Source organism: Ailuropoda melanoleuca, chromosome 1 (genome assembly GCF_002007445.2).
Source record: "Ailuropoda melanoleuca isolate Jingjing chromosome 1, ASM200744v2, whole genome shotgun sequence".
Lineage (NCBI taxonomy): Eukaryota > Metazoa > Chordata > Mammalia > Carnivora > Ursidae > Ailuropoda > Ailuropoda melanoleuca.
In genome coordinates, this window is record NC_048218.1 from 43908723 (window position 1) to 43933511 (window position 24789).

The following is a 24789-nucleotide window of genomic DNA, read 5'->3' on the forward strand; positions in this document are numbered from 1 at the left end:
TATGGGGTCAGCGTGATTGACGGAAAAAGCAGAAGTAATATGCAATAATGCCAGTTACAGTTGGCTGTACTCACACAAAACCTTTAGGCAACCTGTGAAGCACAGTCTGCAAGTCACAGCTAAGGCTGTGTGACAGATAATATATTCACTTGAGCAGAAGCAGGTATTTCAGTGAACAACACCTTACTCTTTCCCCGTCTTCAACATTTGACCCAATACACGTATCTCAGGAACGGAGATACAAAATAGGGAGCGCCCAGAAGTCTAAATTAATTCTGAAAATTTTGTGAGATACAGGCTAGAAAATTGCTAAGAAGTTTGAGTTTATTTTTTTATTTAAATTCAATTATCCAAAATACAGTACATCATTAGTTTCAGATATAGAGTTCAATAATTCATCAGTTGCATATAACACCCAGTGGTCATCCCATCACATGCCCTCCTTAATGCCCACCACCCAGTTACCCCGTCCCCCAACCAAGTTTAGGGGTGATTTGGAAAAAGAGCCAAAATAGTAATGAAGCATAACATATAAAGTTGCTTGAGATATATAAATTAGAACAGTGATTCTAACCTTTAATATGTGTAAGAATCACCTTGGAGGTTTGTTAAATATAATGTCTTGGAGTACACTCAAATGATTCTGACTCAGTAGATCTGAGACAGGGTTCAGAAAGCTGCAATTTGGGAGTCACCCCAGGTGATTCTAATGGGGAAATGTGGCCTGGCATCCACCGGTTCAAAACAATGGCTTTGAGAGTCCAAAAAAGACTTCAGTTGGGTAAGTCCTATGCTAGAGACAATGAAGAGATAATGGATGGTCTCTCCCTTCAAGTTGCTCATGATCAGCTCAGGAGGTCACACACCAAAACAACTAACCATGTGAAATGAGGTAATAAGAACTTAATAAGCAGTATTGTAAAAGTTCTTAGAGAACACAAAGGAGGAAGCAATTATCCCTGCCAGGGATGGAAAGCATAATATATAAAGTTGAATATAAAGTGTATCTATGTACCTGTATATAAAACAAAGGAAAGTTGACCATTTTTTTTTGGAAAAACAATTCTTAAAAGTGGACATGTGCACTGTCATTCGGTTGTTAATATTTACATCTTACTCTTTCTTTTTTTTTTTTTTTGTCATCACCTTGTTCTTGCTCCCTTTTTATAGGCTTATGATATCCAGTGTTGTTTCTGAGTTTTGGTCTTGTCTACTTGGTTATTTATTGTTAGTATCCTCATGTTTATTACAAAAAACATGCAAAGTTCTAAAAATGACCGTTGCACTAAGCTTATTTAGAACAATGACTTCCCCTGCTTTATCTAGTTGGCTTTTATTGTGGGTTCTGTCTTATAATAGCTTTGCACTCTGAGTTATTAAAAGCCCAGTACTATGCTATTTGTTCCCCTTTTGCCTCAAAACAGTTAATTTGTTTTCTGACTTGGGTCCCAGGATAGTTTTGATACATGGTAGATATTCTCACATTGCAATATTCTACCACTAACTATCATATTCCAAAGTGACTGTATTATGATAAAGCAAAACATTTGGTCTATGGCTGCTTCAAACTTTAGTGAGGAACTCAGATTTATTTGAGATAGTTTACACCAAGCCAACAACTTTTGAAGGCTGAAATAAAATTTAAGGCCTGCAGAATAAATATACGCCAGACGTTTTCCTCTAGAGTGTGGGCATGAACTTTTCTCCATTTTATAACACTTTTATGTGGAATTCTTGAGACACAAGAAAAATAGATATATAAAGAGACATATATATAGTGTTTCAATATTCTATGTTTACCCCATCAATCCTTGTCAAGTAAATATTGTCCTACTCAAAACTATTTGACAAAATGAATTATTCTATTAAATATTTAAGACTTACTTAGTGGGAAAGATTTCTATCCCAGAAATTTCAAAGCATTAATTAGTTTCCCTCATCTGCAGCCTATACTTAGGGAAGGATACCCGCCCCCCCCCCATGAACAACACAGAGCTGCCAGGGACATAAGAGGGGGCAGAGCCAAGTCATAAATCAAATTTCAAGTGACTTGCTGGGGCTGCCCCCGATCAGGGGAGCCCTCATCCTTCCCTGCTTTACAGACATACACCTGAGACTGAGGTCACATTAGAACACATCAGGAAAAAGAGCAGGATCACTGTTTTCAATATATTAATTATGGGAGTAATAAAAATTCAGTAGAAGGGACCTTATGTGTTTAACAATGGTGTTTTTAGGGGCGCCTGGGTGGCATAGCGGTTAAGCGTCTGCCGTGATCCCGGCGTTCTGGGGATCCATAACGAGCCCCACATCAGGCTCCTCTGCTATGAGCCTGCTTCTTCCTCTCCCACTCCCCCTGCTTGTGTTCCCTCTCTCTCTGGCTGTCTCTATCTCTGTCAAATAAATAAATAAAATCTTTTTTTAAAAAAATGGTGTTTTTATCCACCAGCATACATTTTTCTGTGCAACAGTAATACCAGCCTGAAACTGGAACTTTGGTGACGAGATGAGGTGGAGGGAAAGAGAGAAGGAAAGAGCCTTGAGCTACATTGGCCAGTAAAAAATGGAAATGAATGGAGTCGGTTTCAGAATTTAGATTTCATTGTAGTTTTCCTAATAGAAAAAGGAATATGTGAGAGAAGACTAGGATAGGATCCTTTCTGATGTTGGCGTGTTTCTCAAGTGTTTTGAAGGAAACCCAAATCTTTCTTTTATCATTGCCCGTATCAGCAACTCCATCATAATATCACTGACTAGAGGTCTGCCTCTTGCTAGGTCAATAACCCCCGAAGTGAAGCTCACTGATGTGTGGAGGTACTTAAAAAAAGTCACAGTTCAAAAGCTAAAATCACTGCTACGAGGTATGAAGAAGAGAAGATCAGAGGAGACCTAGAGTCTGCTGAAAGATAGTTATTCGAAGATTAGTAGGAAGCAAATCTCCTAATCAAGGATTTTAACTCTAATAAAAGGGAACTTCTTTGGTTGAACTACAATAGCAGATAAGAGCGTAAAAATGGCAATTTTTAAACCTGTGCCTGTAAGCTACAAAACTAACAAAAATGCCTACAGTTGAACCCCAATGAATACATACTTGCTAGTTATACTGGATCACGAAAGAGTTTTCCTAATTAATTCAAATAAACTAGCATTTCCAAAGCACCTCCCATGTGCAAGGTACTGTGCTAACGACAGCGGAAAATTTTTACAAATGATAATAACAATAGCACAAGACATGTTCCCAGGCTCTGGAGGATTTGTTAAGACTTATTGAATAAAACAGGATTAATTATATATGAACTGAGAGAGCCTAATAAGTGGAAAGAATCTCATACCCTTATTGGAATCATTATGTTTGCAGCAAATGTGGACTGGTATGATTTGGGGAATTATCAGTTCACTCTTTCTGCAGTGAAAGACTGTTTTCCTCACTTTGATGTAAATAAAAGGAGTATTTTTGTCATCATCACCTTAAAAATCTAAAAGTAGCATCTTGGGTGTGCAACAGAAAGTTAGATCAAAAGGCTCGTCAGTGTCAGAAGAGAAAAGGATACCTTTAAGGCAGGTAAGGGGAAAAAAGTTAATGTGTTTTTTAATTCCTGGATTTAAAGAAACAAACAATATCTTCAAGACAGAAGTCAAAAAGCACCTCAGTCTCCAGGGCAAATGCAAATAAAGAAAACCACAACCACAACCACCAAACACCAATCAGGGTGGTGTTCCTTGTAGACCCTTTCTGAGGATTGGTAGAAACTGCATTTTTTTAATCTCTGTTTTTATGCTTGTCCCAAAATCTTTTAAGGGGTGGGGTGGTGCGGGTGGTGGGGAAGAGGCAGCCACAATATAAAAGAAGCCACCTTGTGACTTCAAAAATTTATACAAAAACTTCCTAGAGAAGTAAATACCAGATTTGGCAACTGATCCTTAGCGATGGACCCAGAAGCAACCTCGGTTTATTTGGATTATTTCTATGCTACCAGCAAAAATCCTGATCTTGAGGACACCCACTCCCACGTTCCTTATACGGCGGTCTTCCTTCCAGTCTTTTACACAGCTGTGTTCCTGACTGGAGTGTTGGGGAACCTCGTCCTCATGAGTGCCTTGCACTTCAAACAGGGCAGCCGAAGACTCATTGACATCTTCATCATCAACCTGGCCGTGTCTGACTTCATTTTTCTCATCACGTTGCCTCTCTGGGTGGATAAAGAAGCATCTTTAGGACTGTGGAGGACAGGGGCTTTCCTGTGCAAAGGCAGCTCCTACATGATCTCAGTCAACATGCACTGCAGTGTCTTCTTGCTCACCTGCATGAGTGTGGACCGCTACCTGGCCATCGTGTGTCCAGCCATGTCCAGGAAATTCAGGAGGAGAGACTGTGCATATGGAGTCTGTGCCAGTGTCTGGTTTACCTCCTGCCTTTTGGGTTTGCCTACTCTTCTGTCCAGGGAACTCACCCTGATTGATGATAAGCCATACTGTGCAGAGAAGAGGGCTACGTCAATGAAACTGACTTGGGCCCTGGTGGCCTTAATTTTTACTTTCTTTGTCCCTTTGGTGAGCATTGTGACCTGCTACTGTTGCATCACAAGGAGGCTGTGTGCGCATTACCAACACTCGGGAAAACATAACAGAAAGCTGAGGAAATCCATAAAGATCATCTTTATTGTCGTGGCAGCCTTTGTCTTTTCCTGGCTGCCCTTCAATACTTTCAAGCTCCTGGCCATTGTCTCTGGGCTGCAGCAAGAAGTCTACTTTTCCTCAGCTTTTCTCCAGCTGGGCATGGAGGTGAGTGGGCCTTTGGCATTTGCCAACAGCTGCGTCAACCCTTTCATTTACTATATCTTTGACAGCTACATCCGCCGGGCCATCGTGCGCTGCCTGTGCCCTTGCGTCAAAAACTATGACTTTGGGAGCAGCACGGAGACATCAGATAGTCACCTCACTAAGGCTCTCTCCAACTTCATTCATGTAGAGGATTTTGCCAGAAGGAGGAAGAGGTCTGTGTCACTCTGAAAGGGACTGTGACATTTCGAGGTCTTGGTAGACTGGAGAGTTAATTTGTGTCAGCAACAAAGAAAGAGGAAAAGTATTGCTGATACCATTCAGAGTGCTTCATAAATACAAGGAAGAGCTCAATTTTAGAGAGATGACTGAAAAGTCCCTGTGTTCATGGGTATGATTGGGTCGTATGCTGGTTTGGGTTTTTTGTTTTTTGTTTTTTCGGGTTTTTTTTGGCTGAGTGACCTTCTTCAACTCTTGTCAATCAAGTTCACCAGGCAGAATAACAACTCTTACGGTCCTTGAACTCTGACATAAAGGCTCCACTTGGGCCAGTTCCTTTCTTCATGATTGCTTATGCATATTCAGTCCTTGTAGTCTCTCAAGAACCTTAATCCACACCACCCTTCATATTGGGCTCCAATTGGGCTACATCTAAAAGATTCTGCCCACATTCATCTGGTGAGAAATGTGGTAACAATGCAGTAGCAAAAAATATACCTGTGCCCTGTAATTAATTGTTACTAACAAAGTAAGAGTTTGGCCTTAATCTTTAAAAGTTTGTATAGTGATTCTTTACTGTCTTCCAATGTTATCTTTCACTCTTTGCCATTCACAATAACTTTGGACTGGCAAAAAACTCATGGGGATAAAATCATTCTGTATTGTGTTTGTGATTCAGGACTTAATTTATCACCTGGTCTTCTAGAGTATTTTAACAAGGGAGCATTGGGCAAAGTTTGACCTTTATTTTCCTTGTATGTTATATTAGTAAAAATATATCTCATTATAATGTTATAGTAACCATTTTTCCTTAGGGTTTTACTATGCTCTTTTGTTTTCCTTGACTTCATAAATTAGGATATGACTTTGCTTTAATTACATGTTTTTAATTGCCCAGTTATTTAGTTATCAAATGAGAATGTTACTGCTAATATAATTAGAGATCATCAAATGCTTAGCTACAGCATCCTGTGGATTATCATTTTGTATTTTAATTAAAATGTTAGTGCTACACATTCCCTACAGCATCATCTGCTTGGTGTATATAATTTCAAGACTTGATTCAGTAATATATAGGAAGACAGGATGCTATGTATTCAGCTGAAGTTAAAATTCCATAACGAAGATGTTACTGTCATTTTACATATATACAGTTTTCCAAACCCAGAGACTTTCCTGAATTCTTTCACCTAATAAATATTTATTCAGTCTACTTGTACCTATATTCCTTTCAAAGACTTTGAAGTGAAAAACATGTAATTAGCAGCAACCACAAAAGGCTTTGCTGCAGAAAACATACTATTGTAAACATCTTTTGATTCAAGAGAAAGTGGGTTATGTTTTGACCTCTGGTGTTGACTCAAATGAATTACTATTTTACTTCTAAATATTAGGTTTGAACATTAGAGAAACCTTATAATCTTTTCAGAGATCAAATAATTCAAGTTCATCCCATGTATCTTTCACATTAAGAGAAATCTCATATTGGGCATATTCTAATAATCTATTTGGAAGTTGAAAATACAGTTTTGGTTTTATAAATTGGTTAATTTGTTAATTTCTCTTAAACTTTTATTAAATAAAAATATAATTTCCTTATTTAAGTATTCTATATTGTATTAATTTCTATCAACACATTACTATAATATTGATATTATAACAGCCTTTCAATACTTTGTCATAAATAAAGAAAAAAGGACTATAAATCATGAGAAATAAGTTTTCTTTTCTTTTCTTTTTTTTTAAAGATTTTATTTATTTATTTATTTGACAGAAAGAGACAGCCAGCGAGAGAGGGAACACAAGCAGGGGGAGTGGGAGAGGAAGAAGCAGGCTCCCAGCGGAGGAGCCCGATGTGGGGCTTGATCCCAGGACCCTGGGATCACCCCCTGAGCAGAAGGCAGACGCTTAATGACTGAGCCACCCAGGCGCCCCAAGAAATAAGTTTTCTTGGAAAATGTCAAAACTGAACTCAAAATAATTAAAATTATCTCCAAATGTTAAACAAAAACAAAATATAGAAGGTAGAAGACATCTACTTTTTAAAAACAAATCAGCAAAAGCACTATTACTAATCAGGAAAATAAGTGTCCTTGAGAAATGCTACTTTAAAAAAATAGCTCAATCAATCATGTAAAGTATTTGTAAGGAAAAGAAAAAAATTGGGTTATTAGATTCAGTTTCATCCTTAATGTTGGGTCATTGAACAAATCATTTTAATTTTTCATACCTAAGGGTAGTTGCTAATATCTATGTCTATAGAATTCTCAACAATATTATAAGACTCATAAATATAAAGGTATTTTAAAATCTTGAGTTAAAAATTATTATATAAAGCTATTGAGTTTCTACTCTTAATTATTAAGATTTGCTTTAAAATTTCCAAACTAGAAGGGTTCCTGGGTGGCTCAGTCAGTTGAGTGTCTGCCTTCAGCTCAGGTCATGATCTAGGGGTTATGGGATCAAGCCCCAGGTTGGGCTCCCTGCTCAGTGAGGAGTCTACTTCTCCCTCTCCCTCTGCCTCCTTCCCTACACCTCCCCAAGTCCCCTGCTCCTGTGTGCACTCTCTCTATCACTCAAATAAATAAGTAAAATCTTAAAAGTAAAATAAAATAAAATTTCCAAACTGGAATATCAAGTGATAATCACTCTCATTTAACAAATATTAAGAATCCATCTTACTTCTGTTTCATCCCTTTAGCTTTTTCCGGGAATATGTAAAATAACATCGAAGAAAAATATATTCTTGTACTTTTTAATACCTCAAGTAGATATGCTAATTTTGTACATAAGAAAATCTCAGCGTATTGTACATTCATAATGTCCCAATGATGGAAGGAAAAATAGACATAATTTTACAGATGGAATAACTCTGAGAGTAAAAAGTTCGAAATTTGATTAAGTTTGTATGTCATACGGATTCCTCTGGTAGGAAATGTAATTTGCATTATAATAGCATTACAAGGTTTATTATAAATTATATGGTCAGGTCCCATTTTACATATTTCTAAACCATAATATTTCCACATTTTCAATACAAATTTGTTTATATACATATATACATACAGATACATGTAGAAACATAGCTTATCAAGATTTTTATTATCTCAAACTACTCTAAGGGCTACTTGGTGGCAATTTCGTGTCATTATTAAAATAAATCAATACATAATGCCATGAATTTTTCTAGAAAATTAATCTGACATCCTAACAAGCATGTCTTGCCAGTTATATCTAAAGTTAGAAAAACAAAATAAAACTTGATAAGAGTAAATATATGAGGAAATCACTGCAGAGTAACTTTATTTGTTGTGATTTGTCTAAGCGGTCCAAAGCTACTGCCAGGATTTTAATTACAAATATAAAAGGATAGTCATCTCCCAAGCATTTCTCAAGCAATTTTTCTTGAACTTACCACAGAAAAGCTCTCCAAGAAAGTCTGTACAAGATGTTGTCAAAGAACTTCTAATTAATTTTTAAATCGAGGTACTCAAGGTGCACAGAGTCGCAAACACTCCATTTGGGCCATACTGAAAGACTAAAACTAACCTGATGTTTCTGGGAGTCCCATAATTTGTCCACTCTAACGAGTCAAAATCGCCTCTGAGTGAGACTAACACTAGTAACAGTAACGATCTTAAAGGAAATCTATGTGCGTGACTGAAGGTGGAATGTTACTAGGGGTCACAAGTTAGTTTTTTAAATAGATGCAGAAATGCACAGGATGATGGTGAGCTGAGTGAAAGAACTCTTCTCCTATGATTCATCTTGACTCCTTCAATCATTCTCTATACCCCCTGGCAATCTCAAAAGTGAGAAATGACTTGTCAGGTGTGCGTGCCACAATGAACAGTAAGCGTCAGTTTTCCTGCAGAGCTCATTCAAAGAATTTAAGCAATAGTAAAACAATTACAAATTTACCTGTAAAAGAGCCACTGGTGTAGCCAGCTATCAAGATGATGGTCTCCAGCACAGGAGAAAAGGAAGTGCCAGGAGAAAAAGCAAGAGAATAATTCCAACCATCAGAATATTTGTAAACAGTTACTGGATTTTGCCTTCCACAGAGACTGGTATGGATTGGATGGTTCATTGCAAATGCCAATTTTTGTTTTAGATTCTTTTCTTTGAGTCAACATTCTTTGTTTTTACCAAGTCTATGAGTAAACAATTATGATTAGACTTTACATATGTGTACAGGGAGAAACAATAGTACCAGTGACCTGATTTTATACTGCAGATATGAAAACCCACCTTAGAATGAGTTACTCTTGTCGCTTCTCATTGTCTTTGTCACCTCCTTAGTAGATGCACATTTCTTAATCGTATTTTAAAAATGGGAATTGCATCCTAAGACTGCATCCTGCAACACTGAAAAGAAAACAAACAAACCTACTTAAAATATCCAATGAGTCAAATTGTTAATGAAGTGAAGGCTCTATGGCAAGTTAACTCATAGTAAAATATAAACTCACATGAAATGTCCCTTTACTAATCTCAAAGTAGGGGGAGGTATTCTGTTTGTTGACCAATCTTATTAAACTACAAAGTTCTTGGTTTAAGTATGTGAGTAACAAATTTCTAAGATCCAAAGGTACTTTTAAATTATGGTAGAAGTTGTTTGAGTTGACCACATATGATTAAGTTAAACTGTAGTTAACTTAAGTCACCCATTTAGAGAATATATGATACAATGTTCATAATATTTTTATAATGCTCTACAGACCTAGTAAAGGATATCATCAATCCGACATCATTCAGTGACTTTCTTATTTGCTACTTAAGAAGATTTAATAATTAGCTACTTTCCTATCACTGCCATGTTAACAAGAGTTAGACTTCATCTACGAGTACTTCATGATGTCAACACTGATGGGACAAGACATTTTTATCTGCTAGCTCCTACCGTTCTGATTGGAAAGATTTCATTTCCATATTACCGTTAGTTCAAAATGAAATATGAATGGTTCTCCCTGCTAGAAAACTTTATGATCTATACTGTATAAATTCATCCTTCCATTTGCTCTTAATTACATACAAGGCAGAAGATATAAATATTCTTGTGATGTTCTTAGATCAAATAAAATGTTATGCATCAAACAATATATGTGACTAAAGACTATTTTTAATTTTTAAAAAATTTTCTGGGGCAGAGTCTTCAACAAGCAACTCTGCTCTTTTTCTTTTTGGAGGTCAGCAAGTATTTACGAACTTTGCATTGCAAAACCTTCACAAATCTCTAAATTTGCAAATTCTAGAATCATTTACTATATATGAATTTAATACAGTGTAACCTGTTCAGAGCTACTGTATGACGTGTAAAGCAGAATTGAAAGGTCAATTCTGTATGTTTGACCTCACCCAACAGGGCATTTATTGCTCATTACATCATAGGTCAGTGGTTTAAATTTATGCCTTTTATGCCATAGGCTTGTGGAGCTCCTTGAAAACAGTCAATAACTCAAAAAACTCCCACTGTTCTTGCAGAGTGTCTATTGTACACAATGCACCATGGTAGCCCAAAATTTGTTATTATAACTGACGGATCCCAAAACAGGCATTTAGCAGTCACTTATAAAACTTCTCTTTTTCTCTGTCTCTCTCTCATACACACACACACACACACACACACACACAAATACACAAACACATGGTGTACAAATGCAATTGATAAGTATCTATTGAATCTTGTTGCTAATATTCAGTCTAAAGTACTTGACAGAGTGCAAGAAAGAAGAAAACAAAGCAAAGGAAACATACAGTAAATAGGAAATATAAAGTAAAATGGCATATGTAAATATATCAACAGTCACAACAAAAATATAAATGGATTATAATTCCCTATTAAAAGGTGGAATAAATAGCCTGTTCCCACAGTCATCTACTATATATATATATACAGCACTAATAGACTCCGTGGGATTTAAAGAGTGTGAAAGTAGAACTGGTTTCTTCATGAAATTTATAATCCCCATAGTTTCTTGTTTTTTCTGAACCAAGGAATGAAGTACTAATGCCCAAGAAGAGCTTATGAGACAGGAAAAAAAAAAAAAAAGACAAGTCCAATTGCTTTCTTTGATCTTTTCCAATGTTTATGGAAAGGCCCATGAACAGTCCTTATAAAAGTCACTTCATGTAACTGCCATTTTGAGATGGTGGTTTCCTAAATATTGTCACATTTTTAAAGAAATGTTCATATTGGCATCCCAAATAAAAATACCTTCACTGTTTTTAAAGATTCTCAGAAGTAAATGATTATATAAACATGAGAATGCATATTGAATAGTATTAGGCTTAAATTTATTTTCAAATGACAAACTAAAATAAGATATGCAAAATAGATAACTCTATACAAATCTTGCCCAAAGACATTGATTTAATGAGATGCCCTCTCACTTACCCTTCCTTTTAGACCAAAAACAAAACTGACAACTCAGGTGGAGATGTGGCAACTGAGAAATGAAACCTGACCTGTGGTTTCATGTTTAAAGCAAAAGGAAAAAAGAAAAAAAAAAAAAAAACAGATTCAGACCAAGTAAAGGTAGATGGAGAAGGCTACTCTATCTTAATGAAAAAGATGTCATGCAGTGACCTGACTCATGTGCATTAATAAAAAGTTTAAAATTAGAAAATTAGTAAAGAATTGAAAAAAAGTAAATGCAGAATTGCACCTCTTATACGGTGCTCAGGATTATAAACAACAACAATGTCAATTCTATAATTCAAACATAGAAAAAAATACTACCAATAAACTTAGGAAAATATTTAGCATGATAATCAAAGACTGCCAAATTAAAATAACAAAATACAATTTTTACCTATTAAATGGGCAAAGATTTAAATGTTAAGTACTGAGGTTGACCAGGATTGGAGATGTGAGGTGCGGGCAAGACTTCTTGGACTGTCGACGAGTGTAAGTTGATAAGCTAGAGAAAATTTAGAAACATGTATAAAAAGCAATTCCACTTCTAGGATGTTAATGTAATCATGGAATGTAATTGTGTATGTAATTATGGCCCTGTGCAAAAATATATCTGCATGCATTTTTATTTCAGCATTGTTTGCAAAAGTAGAAAAGTGAAAATAACCTAAATGTCCACTGATAGAGAAATAACTGAATAAATTAAGGTTCCTATACATACTTACAATGGAAGACTACATAGCCTTTAAAAGTACTGTACCATGTACTGACATGAACAAAAATTCTTCATAATAAATTAAATGGAATTAAGTTAAAAAAAGACCAGGCTACAAAAGAGTATCTAAAGAATAATCACATGTTCGTGACTATTTCATTTATATAAGAATACAGGAATTCCAGAACCCTATACAGCAGAATGTTAACTTTGTTCCCCACTATGTAGTGAGGTAACGGGTGATTTTCATTTTTGTTATTCCTTATATTTTCCAAAAACAATATGTATTAATTTTGTGGAAAGAAAAAAAGCTGAATCTAGTTCAACTATTTTAAATGAAGTACACAGGTAAAAATAGTAGCTAAAAAGTAAATTTGTTGTAAAACATCAATTCTGCATCATAGGTCCTCCAATTCTTCCTTGTACTATATTTCTGATTTCTGAGTATAACCCCTACGTTGGCCTTGAAACTTCCCTAATAATCTAATGATTCTTTTCAGGAGGGCGTTTCTGCTACCTGTACAGGAACCTGATTCCTTAAGAGCAACAATTTCAGAGCTGTTACATGTTTAAAATGTTTAAATGGTGATGAGGGGTTGACCATTCCAGCATTCATTCCCCATTTCCCAGCATCCTCCCGTAGCACAGCAGCACTGCAACCTGCCTATGGAGTCATTGGTGGTCTGTCCCCTGCCTAGGGTGAGGGGGAGAGCCATGCTTTCATTTTTGTATGTCTATATCCTTGTTCCAAATCAGGCCCTCATGGTTATTGAACTAAACTGAACACTCGAGGAACATCACACCTTTGGCTAACATTTAAATGAAGAATTTTTACAAATGTTAAATATTCTAATTTTTAAATTTTACTTCTTTTGCTTCTAATACGTTGTAACTTTGAGGGCCTGGAAACCTGAACCAGTTACGCTTCATTTGGGGACACGCATCTTGACACTCGTTTAACTTTTTAGGTCATTCTGGTTGTATTATGATTGGAGAAGTAATTGGTATAGTAACTCTTACTTAATTCCTACTCAGTTCTTTCTCACTGATTTCCTGTTTAAACGGAAGGTTTTTCTTCTGTGCAAACCCAATACAATAAAAAATAGTGATTTGCAGTTATAACCATGTGATAGTCAAGAGTTCCTCCAGCTGTTGCCAGGATACTGTAAGCCTTTTCACAAACTCCAAACCTATATTCCATATTAGATAGTAAATAACGTATATGACTCTGCACTTCCGAGAGGAAATGAGAATAGTATTATGGGTTAAGTAATTGCAAGATAAACTCCATAAACTCCATAAAAACTAAGGAAAACGCCACAGCATTTAATAGTCTGTTTCTGGCATGACCTGGGAAGAGCAGAGCTAACTCAAATACCACGATAGAAAACATTTAAATCATTAGCTTATAATATTCATTATGGTATAGCAAGAACCACGGGGAAGGTGATATAGCATTGTGGCCAAAGGACACAGATCCAAACTTGCCATCTATTATCTATGAAAGGTGAGCAAGTTTCTTAACATTCTTGAGTCTGTTTCTCTCCATAGAATGGGGACAGTTATACTCGCCTTAGATCACGCCAGTTCTAATTAATTAAAGTGAGAATATAAGGAGTTTGGCAGAGTATCTGGTACACATTAAGGCTCAATGAGGGGCGCCTGGTGGCTCAGTCGGTTAAGTGTCTGCCTTCAGTTCAGGTCATGATCCTGGGATCAAGTCCCACGTCAGACTTCCTGCTCAGTGGGAAGTCTGCTTCTCTCTCTGCCCCTCGCCCTGCTCATGCTCTCTCTCTCTCACTCTCTCTCTCTCAAATAAATAATAAAATCTTTAAAAAAACAACAACAAAAAAAGATCTTGACAAGTGACTGTTGAGAAACAGCTCCATTTTACAGATAAAGGAAATTGGATTCAAAGTTATCAGATTTCACATCATTCTTAACGAACTGGACCAAAAATGAAACTTGGTTTCTGTGAAACCCAGGCCTACCTATGTGATTCCAAAACTCATGCTTTTTCTACTTCATATTTGTTTCCTCTGATTCCCAGATTCTTTAACAGATTCTGTTAACACCACACCCTTCCTTTCTTTTAGTTTATTCTTTCTATCTCTCATTACTTTTCAAATTCAAACTCTATTTCTTATTTTTTCTAATGCAAATATCTCAAATCACCAAACCCTTTGCCCTTTTATGGCTAACATAATGAAGATACTGCTCAAGGGAAGAGGAAGTCCACTTTATTGAAAATACAATCTCGAAAGAATAATATTTTCTTGTAACACGTTTCCCTGTAATGTGATCCCTTAATTGTAATTCATTAGAAATGACATCTTCTATCCTTTCCAGCAGGTCATGAAAAATCTGATATGGACAATCCAACGTTTGCTGCACGTAAGGAAGGGACAGCTGTCTCTTTTCCTCCCCAACCCCACATTAAAGGACAATAGCATCTAAGACAGTGACCTCACAGGAAAACATTTTTTTTTTTTTACAGAGCATACACATACTAGGTAAGAATTATAGTCTCATTTTCTTTCTTTCTCAAATTTTTTCTAGTCGCAGATTTCTTATGATATTTCCAGGCAAGAAGAAAAGATAAATCCATTGCCAAAGTTCCCACTATAGACTGTGTGCCTATGGGTTATGTCATCAGAACTGGTATCAGACACGGAAAGTTTTTACCATCTCTCTTATGAAATGCTGTTTGTTATGACAAAAAGCTGCACTCACTGCTCTACGTGCAGAAGAATTTCAATAGACATGACTCTTGTCCTCTAGGAACCTCATTTATACTTTTCAGAGAGCATACGTAAAAATTTGTACAAATGACTCCCTAATATTACTAAGGAATTCCAAATGGAGCTTTAAAAAAACATAGGGGTTTTTCAAATTAGGAACATTATATACTGCCCCAAACATGTAAAATCTTGATTTAAATTTACTTTAAATAAGAAATAATGTTTTCCATGCAACATTTTTAGGAGGGGCAGTTAAGAATGTTCTGAAGTAAGATGATAATAAAGTCAATAATCCAATGACCACAATCAAGGAGAAAAGGAAACATAATTTTTAAGAATAAGAGAGCATAGTATTCAAGTACTAAACCTGCTGTTTATTTTATAAATACATATATTTTTGAGAATAATTATCTCAGCTTGCTTTATTTTGGAAGTATATTCAAATGTCAACAATAGTTGTTTTAGGTGGTAGAACCAAAGACAATTTTAATTTTAATTTCAAATATTTTTATGAATGTTTTACATTTTTTAATGAATATGTATTTCTTAAACTTTAAGATAAAGGATGCTAAAATAAATGTCACATGTGGCATAAAGCACGCATTAATATTTCAGCACAATTTTGCCTCTTCCTCTCAAGTCAAAATAGGATTTTTTTAAATGTCATGTTCAGTTTTAAATTTAATATCTGTAACTTTGGAATTATTTAACTTTGGACAAAGCCTTAATAAAACTCAACCAAATCGTATTTGCTCTCATATCAAGTGCAGCAACTCATTGTTTGGTTCAAGGCTTCCAATTTACTTTTACTAAATTGGTTTGTCCATTAAGTCAAAGGTCAGGCTAGTTTGTGTATATAGATGCAGTTTTTTTAATCTCATTTTAAAATATTTCAACTTTTCAATTAAGCGCAAATTAGAATTGGTTAGATAACAGATGACTATGAGTTTTACCATTTAGTCCAAATGCTCTATTTTAAAATATTTTCAAACAACATATTTCTCAAAAAGTGCAAATATTTCCAAGTGAAAGATTACTAAAATAAAAGTAATGATTTTTTTAATTGAGCAATCATACGATGAAGAATGCTGACTTTTAACGTTTTTCTCTGTCACTTGGACTTACCTAGAAACTTTGCCAGCTTTCAGGATGTCTAAACATTGTTTGCTAAGCACTCAAGGAAGGAGAACCCCTGGCCTGACATCAGTTTTCCATTGTAACAGTACAGCTCTGTTACCAAAAAAATGCACAGGGCAGATGACTTGTAACAAATATCTACAGTTCTTGGTGTACCAGGGTGGCTCAGTCAGTTAAGTGTCTGCCCTCAGCTCAGGTCACGATCCTAGGTCTTGGGATTGAGCCCAGCATCAGGCTCCCTGCTCGTGAGTGTGCTCTCTCTCTCTCATTCTCTCTCTCAAATAAATTAATGAAATTTAAAAAAACACAAGTATCTATAGTTCTATCACAATTATTTTTTTTAAAGATTTTATTTATTTATTTGACAGAGATAGAGACAGCCAGCGAGAGAGGGAACACAAGCAGGGGGAGTGGGAGAGGAAGAAGCAGGCTCACAGCAGAGGAGCCTGATGTGGGGCTTGATCCCAGAACGCCGGGATCACGCCCTAAGCCGAAGGCAGACGCTTAACCCCTGTGCCACCCAGGTGCCCCTATCACAATGATTTTTTAAAATGGAGATTAAGAATGAGATCTATGTTTATGAAGTATTCATTTAGTGCCAAGGAACTGTTAAATGATTCACATATGTTATCACACTTAATCCATAAACCAGCCCATGAGAAAACCTATCCAGTCCTCCTTCCTTTTCTCTCTTTTTCCACAGTGGTCAGAGCTCCTTTTCCATCTGAAGCTTTCTCTCCAGCCTCTCTAGCTTCTTCTCTCAATAAATCTCTTTCCTATTCTTGAGGTCTGCTTCTCCGCAAACTTGAAGTAACATATAAAGGAAAAAATTTTAAGATAATATAAATTTCTAGGGTTAAAGAACCCTTTTGGAAAATACTTTCAGACATGTCAAAGATGGAGCATGTTATACATTAGAATAACAAGCGTTTTGCGCATATTCAGACTGCTAAAGTCATATGTTAAGCAGGGAATTGTAAAAATGTGTCTTTGAGAAGTATCTTGATTAGCTGTCTTAAGAAAAGTCCTCAGGGGCGCCTGGGTGGCACAGCGGTTAAGCGTCTGCCTTCGGCTCAGGGCGTGATCCGGGCGTTCTGGGATCGAGCCCCACATCAGGCTCCTCTGCTGTGAGCCTGCTTCTTCCTCTCCCACTCCCCCTGCTTGTGTTCCCTCTCTCGCTGGCTGTCTCTATCTCTGTCAAATAAATAAATAAAATCTTTAAAAAANAAAAAGAAAGAAAAGTCCTCGATGACACCTCAGGTAATAGGTAATAATTCTCAGCACTACAGTGATGGCTGCTGTTGTAGTCATCATTAGAGTTTATTTGCACCTTCCTACTCTTTTCAACCTTTCACGTACATCCCTAGAAAATTAAAATGAGGAATGCCTTCAAGTGATGGAGTGAAAAAAACATGGTGTGATGTAATGGAAAACAAAGGCTTTAGAATCAGCAAAATATGACTTAGAAACCACAACAAACCATTACTGAAGTCTGTGTAAGCTTGAACAAGTTATTGACATTCTCTGGCTCAGTATTCTCACCTATGAAATGCGGGTAACACTGTTCCTTGGGGGTTACTGAGGACTAAATAAATGAGCAAACTTCTATAGGTGATAAGAGTAATGTTTGTTTTGTTCTAAATTCTGTATGAATCTTGTATGCTCACAGTTGTATGTATATGTCTCAAAAACACATTTTAATTTAAAATAATTGAATTGTGGAGACAAGGTTTATCAAGTTGCTGTTGGAGTATATGTAAACTATATATAACATTAAATATTAGGCAGACTATATACATATCCAAATATGCAGACTCAAAAAACAGGGTCTTTATTCATGGTTAATAAATTTAATGTATCCTCTGGGTGGCAAATTTTATAAATTATATTTGAGAGCTATTTTGTTCAAAACATTATAATACATTTATTATTTAGCTCTAGTTAGCTGTAACAAAAAAACACCTTTAAAGAGATAAGATGATCCTTATCCCTGTGACTCTACGTGTTTTCTTAGAAGTCTCTGTAAGAAGTAGGAAGATCCGTAGGAGAAGAAAGGGATAAAGAAAGGGGGGATAAAGAGAAGGGGGAATGAACCATGAGAGACTATGGACTCTGGGAAACAAACTGAGGGCTTCAGAGGGGAGGGGGGTGGGGGAATGGGATAGACTGGTGATGGGTAGTAAGGAGGGCACGGATTACATGGTGCACTGGGTGTTATACACAAGTAATGAATCATGGAACTTTACATCAAAAACTAGGGATGTACTGTATGGTGACTAACATAATATAAAAAATTATTATTAAAAAAAAAAAGAAATCTCTGTAAGGGGCGCCTGGGTGGCTCAGTCATTAAGCGTCTGCCTTCCGCCCAGGTCATGATCCCTGCATCGGGCTCCCTCCTCCGCTGGGAGCCTGCTTCTTCCTCTCCCACTCCCCCTGCTTGTGTTCCCTCTCTTGCTGGCTGTCTCTCTCTCTGTCAAATAAACAAATAAAATCTTTTAGGGGCGCCTGGGTGGCACAGCGGTTAAGCGTCTGCCTTCGGCTCAGGGCGTGATCCCGGCGTTAAGGGATCGAGCCCCACGTCAGGCTTCTCTGCTGGGAGCCTGCTTCTTCCTCTCCCACTCCCCCTGCTTGTGTTCCCTCTCTCACTGGCTGTCTCTATCTCTGTCAAATAAATAAAAATAAAATCTTTAAAAAAAAAAAAAATCTTTTAAAAAAAAAAGTCTCTGTAAGATTTTTCAGCTGAATTAATTAATGGAGCTGTGTGTATACCTAAAACTCTATTGGAAATTATGTATAAAGATGGAGAGAGGGGACCTATGGATCTACTAAATCAGGATAGATTTTGCTCTGGAGATAGGAGAAAATATTGGCTATAGTCAAAAATTTCTCTCTTTGAAAGTCAAAACCTTTCTTGGCTTTGACATTTTGATGACTTAAAGTACAGAAATCTGCAAAAATAGATCTGCAAATATTTTAAATGCTCCTCAGACTAAAAATTCAAAATATCACAAACATTTTACGCATGTCTCTATGTAGGAAAAAAATAGGAAATAGATATAATATTCTTCCCACTTATAATTCTGGTGTCTACAGACAACACTGCCCTCTGGAATAATTAAGTCTGTTTTGGGGCAAGGGACTGGGTGGGGAGGTACAAGGGACAAGGAGGAGGATGGGAAATGGGGAAAATGATCATCACTGTTACTGACTTTCCATTTACTTTAGGAAAAAAAAATTCCTTCCCTCTGGTTTTTTGTATCTGAAAACACTGGCGAGTTGAGGGCCTACGAGGTTGGGAAGGCTTCTCAGGGAGTGAGAGAGCAGGCAGGCCAAGCCCTGCAGAAAAACTCACGTTCTCAAAATCGCACACCAGCTCTGCCCTGAGGGCACTGACCCGGTGGGAGAGGAAATGACCTATGGCTGCTACTCCCTCTACCTCTCCACCCTTGGGTAACCCCACCAACAGCGGCCATGAGAGAATTACTTCAGCCACTGAACCATATTCACATGAATGGATGGCTTCCATCTTAACTCTTAATTTTTCTTTAGCCGCTTCTGTTTTTGTACCTTTCTGCTTTCTGATAAGGTCAAAACAACATTAATCGTTTTTAACGTGTTAAATGGTTGTTCCCCCCCCCGCCCCCCGCCTTGTTTTACTGTAAAACACAGAAAATGAGAAACAAGAAACCCTTCGTGGCCTTTAGAAATAGTGCATTTGAAAATTTCAACATAAAGATCTAGTTAAATTCAGACTTAATTCAGTTAAATTTAATGTGCCAAGTTTTAAATGAAAATTTGGTTCTCTGCATTTTAAATGCATAACTGTTTACTATATTCTAGTTAATGCAGATGTATCACAATGTGCATGACAGATAAAATTAAAGGCTTATTTATATAAATTTTATAGAATATAGCACAAACATTGCTGTCAAAGGAGTTGTAAAATCATCTAATTTAATCCACTCATTTTTCAAATAAAGAATTAAGTGAAGAATCTTACAAGCAAAAATTTTTTGCATTTTTAAAAAAGATCATTGAGCTAGGGGTGCCTGGGTGGCTCAATCAGTTAAGCATCTGCCTTTGGCTCAGGTCATGATCCCAGGGTCCTGGGATCGAGTCCCGTGTTGGGCTTCCTGCTCAGCGGGGAGCCTGCTCTCCCTCTCCCTCTGTGGCTCCCCCTGCTTGTTCTCTCTTGCTCTCTATCTAATAAATAAATAAAATTTTTAAAATAATCATTGAGCTAGTACACATGGGTACAATTATAAACACTGTTAAATTAAGACAATGTTGTATTTCTGTTTCAGCTGGTAAATAGCTACTACCCTGAGTCCTCTGGGTGCCCATCTATCATAGCCCTCTGTCACCTTCCTAAGGAGCTCCTGGACCCTGCAACATCAAGCAACTGAAGGGTTAACACTCTGCATGCAAGAGGCCTTTGGGAGCCAGGCTGGCTGGTGCCCAAGAGGGTGCAGGCTGTTGACAGTTTTGAGTATCACCCCTGCACGCAGTCAATGGCAGCAACATAAATTCCCAGCCTTACTGGACATTTGTTGGTTGACCCAGCATCCATTCTCACGCTCTACCCTTACCCCAGGCAATCATCAATCTGTTCTTTCCCATGCAGCTCCTGTGTTTTGGTAAAAGTTGAACCCACTCTCAGCCCCATGGAAAAGCCTGGATAAACTTCAGGTCCTTGGTAACTTCTATCCTCTGGCTACAGGCACCACAGGGCAAGCAGGTGACCAGCCAACCAGGCTATCCAGAATGCCAGGACAACATTGCTCTCTCCTCTCCCAGGCCCTGTTGAAATTTGCAACCACCTTATTAAGAGCAAGCGATCCAGTCCTGGAATAAAATTAACATTGTTGACAGTAAGGAGATAAGACAGAAAAACAAAGCAACACAAAACAAACCAAAATGAACTGTGTCCTTACTGGCACGGCTGAGGTGCTAGATCAACCAATCCTGAAGTCCTCCCTAATTTGGACTTTCCAGTCACCTGCACCTAAACATTTCTCTTGTTGTTTAAGACCCTCCGAATTGGGTTTTCTTTAACCTGAAAGCTTATGGGACCGCATATGTTAATATAGTGGCCCCCCAGCAAGTTTAGCTAAAATTCTCCAGTACAGCCCTTTAGTTAATTATACCACAAAGTTATAAAACAAAGTGGAATTTCTCAAAATGTGTTTTGAAGAATGACTAGAATAAAAAATACAAGAAACAAGTGTTGGCGAGAGTGTGGAGAAAAAAGGACCCTCTTGCACTGTTGGTGGAATGTAAATTGGTGCAGCCACTGTGGAAAACTGTATGGAGGTTCCTCAAAAAGTTAAAAATAGAACTCTATGATTTAGCAATTACACTACTAGGTATTTGCCCCCAAAATACAAAAACACTAATTCAAAGGGATACATGCACCCCTATGTTTATAGCAACACTATTTGCCATAGTAAACTATGGAAGCAGCCCAAGTGTTCATCAACAGATGAATGGATAAAGAAGATGTGGTATATATACTAAACCATATGTTATATCCTATACACACATATATATATATATATGTATGTATGTGTATATGTGTGTGTGTGTATATATATATATATATATATATATATATATGGAATATTATGCAGCCATAAAAAGGATGAAATTTCGCCATTTGCAATGACATGGATGGAGTTAGAGAGTATTATACTGAACAAAATAAGTCAGTCAGAGAAAGACAAATACCATATGATCTTACTAATATGTGGAATTTAAGAAACAAAACAAATGAGCAAAGAAAAAAAAAAGAGAAAGTGACAAACCAAGAAAGAGACTCTTAACTATAGAGAACAAACTGATGGTTACCAGGGGGAGGCAGGTGTGGGGGATGGGAGAAATAGGAAATGGAGATTAAAGAGTATATTTATCATGATGAAATAAACTAAAAAGACAATAAAAAAATTATTCTGAAGAGCACAACTTCCAAAAGAAGTTGATATTACAGTCCTGAAGAGAAACAGCTCAATACACAAAGTCAAGTAGATAGACCTGGATCATCTAACAAAGAAGATCTGTGGTAATACTCAAAATACAATTTAATTTTTTATTCTCATTCAATTCTTTTCAAATTTATTCAGTAGGGCAATGATGCCCTGCCCATGCCTGAGGACCTTAGCAGGTCTATGACTTTTCTACTTATTCTTTGGGAAGATCTTTAAATCTCTTTAAATAGTATTAATTCAGAAAACAGAAAAACTTCTGCTCTTTCCTTCCCCTCACCATTCACCTACTCAACAGCTGCTAGGGGAAAGGTGGGGTGGGGGTAAGCTTGCCAGATTTTGTAGATAAAAATATAGGATGCCTAGTTAATTTGAATTTCAGATGAATAACAAGTAATTTTTAATATAAGTATATCCCAAATATTGCATAGGATATACTTATAATAAAAATTGTTCATCGTTCATCTGAAATTCAAAATTAACTGAGCATCTTATATTATAGTACTTACTTTCCTGAGTGACTTCACATTCCTTGGGCATGGCAGATGTTGAAGGTGACTCATATGTGCCAATTTGGAAAGTTATTTGGACATTCCATCCTAGGAGACCTCTCTAGCATCAACTGTCAAGACTTGAGAGATACTCCTCATTCCCTCCAGATGTCCACGCCATTTAGCCCCTAGTCACCAGCTGCGGGGCCCCACAGTGGTTACGACCCTCTGCATTGTCTTATGGGAAGCAGTGAGGTATCTTTGCCCCCATGCAGCAGTAAGCTCTTAGATTGGCCACCAAAATGCCAATAAGCCAACTTTTGGATCTACATTTCCAAGGAAGGAATCAACCTCAGTCTGCAGTGTCCCTGACATATGGGAACACACATTAATGTCCTTAAGTAGTCCCAGTGAAGCCACTGGGCTTGGTGTAGGAGGCAGCAACTTTCCCAAGGGTTAAAGGTGGGGACACCGTAGCAAAGTGACCAGTCCCTCAAGAAAATCTCAGGAAAACCTCTCTATTCTCTGAAAGGATCCAAGAATTGTGGAATAAGTCTCCAGATATTATGTCACATGGCGACTTAGCAACTCACTTGGGAATTTAACATTTATTTTATCTTGATGCCTAGTTGAAATTTCAATTTTACATTCTGTTATACAGGTTTCTTTTCTGGGAAAATTCTCACAACTTTTAATATAGCATACATTATGAGTCTACACGAAGGGGTGGTAGTTTGCAGTAGTTCCCAAATGTATTTAATTACATAAACTTTTTCCTTTTTCTTTTTTTCAGGAGATTGGAAAAAAAAAATTGGTCTTCCGTAGCTCAGACATTGGAATGTATCACCCTAGAATATTTTTTGTTTGGTGATTAAGAGCAAGATTAAGAGGTCTGAGTCCAGATTTGACTTCCGGCTCTGCCATTTACCATGTAACCTTGGGCTCTGTGCCTCAGTTTCTTTATGTAACTATAGAGAATGGTATCTACCTCACTGACTTGTTGTGGAAGTGAAATTAGTCAAAACACGGCAAAGCACTTGGAACGGTGCCTGGCACAGAGCATGTGCTCAAAAAGCATCAGCTGCCATTAGTAGCAATAACGTTGGTAACAGTCAAACTAGTAGTCTTGGGGCTGCTCAGGTGATCATTATGAAATGAAAGTCTTAAATGTTTGAGACACCATGTTGGTTTGCAAATCCACCTGTTTCTACTTTTACAGATCTGAAAAGCAAATGTTTCCATACATTGGAATATGGCTAAGTGAATCAAAATGCTCCAATAGTCCTTTAAATAATACCATAACTTTTGAATCCTCTCGTGTGTAGAAATACAAAACTTCTTTGAAATGTTGGACCTCATTTTCACAGAGCTAGAGGATTATATAATTAGGAATTACCCTTCTTATTATCATTAGGTACTTTTTAGAGAAAGGAGCGAACTTCATCTCAAAGAAAAAGGACATCCTTAGCAACTTTGGGTAAGAATAACTGCAAAACACAGAGTAGTCTAGTTCATAACCAAATTTCTAAAGATGTGTGACGATTTCTGCTGTGTAATTTTTCATAGCTTGCAGCTCTGCCTGAAGCCCCCGTCCCTTGATGGAGAGTACCTGCCAAAGACACCGCTGTCATTGCTTTTCGGGCAGTGTCTCCCTTGCATGTGAAACTCAGCGAGGGCAGAGGGAACACACCATAAACACCAAGCCCAGCCAGGACACACCCCAAGACCACTCACTGGAGACACAGTGTTGTGTCCTAACTTGTGGCAAGCAACACACGCCAAGCCAGGGTGGGCACTGGAGACGCCGGTGAGAAGCGGCCATCAGCCCGTTTGGTTCCGAGTAGCACAGAAAGCTTGAGTAGCTATGTAGCTATTTCATTCCCAGTTTTGACAGATGGAATTATGGGATGAACTGCGCCCCCTCCCCCAAATAAAAAAAGATGTGTTGAAGTCCTAACTGCTGGCCCCTTAGAATGTGACCTTGTTTGAAGACAGGAATTTCCCAGAGGTAATCAAGTTAAAATGAGGTTTTTAGAGTGGGCTCTATTCCAGCGGATGTTCTTATCCAAGGGGAAATTTGGACACAGACATACACAGAGGGAACACGATGGGAAGAGAGGGAGAAGATGGCATCTACAAGCCAAGGAATGCGAGAAGCTACCAGAAACTGGGAGGGAGAACAGAGCAGACCCTTCCTTAGAGGCTTTAGGGTGAGCATGGCCCTGCTGACACTTAGCTTTCAGACTTCTGTCCCCCAGAACTGAGAGAGGACACATTTCCGTTGTCTTAAGCCACCCAGCCTATA

At 37.4% G+C, this 24789-nt stretch overlaps 1 protein-coding gene across 4 annotated transcripts; it reads left to right on the plus strand.

The window, feature by feature from the left end:
- The first annotated feature begins 3765 nt into the window (after window positions 1-3765).
- GPR15 (G protein-coupled receptor 15) lies at window positions 3766-24789 on the plus strand. Of its 4 annotated transcripts, XR_002143928.2 has the most exons (3): window positions 3766-4782; window positions 14481-14644; window positions 24058-24789. XR_002143928.2 is itself a non-coding variant. In XM_034657186.1 (2 exons), exons 1-2 carry the CDS (start codon window positions 3928-3930, stop codon window positions 14586-14588), a joined length of 963 nt encoding a protein of 320 aa, XP_034513077.1. In that variant the 5' UTR covers window positions 3766-3927; the 3' UTR covers window positions 14589-14855. The 4 variants fall into 4 exon arrangements, 3 of the variants coding, with proteins under 3 accessions (XP_034513077.1, XP_034513082.1, XP_011230998.1); XM_034657186.1 differs by lacking the exon at window positions 24058-24789 and having other exon boundaries at window positions 14481-14855; XM_034657191.1 differs by lacking the exon at window positions 24058-24789 and having other exon boundaries at window positions 14484-14638.

Excerpts from the sequence above, each read along its gene's own strand:
- GPR15 (XM_011232696.3), top strand. The coding sequence starts at position 3,928 with ATGGACCCAGAAGCAACCTCGGTTTATTTGGATTATTTCTATGCTACC.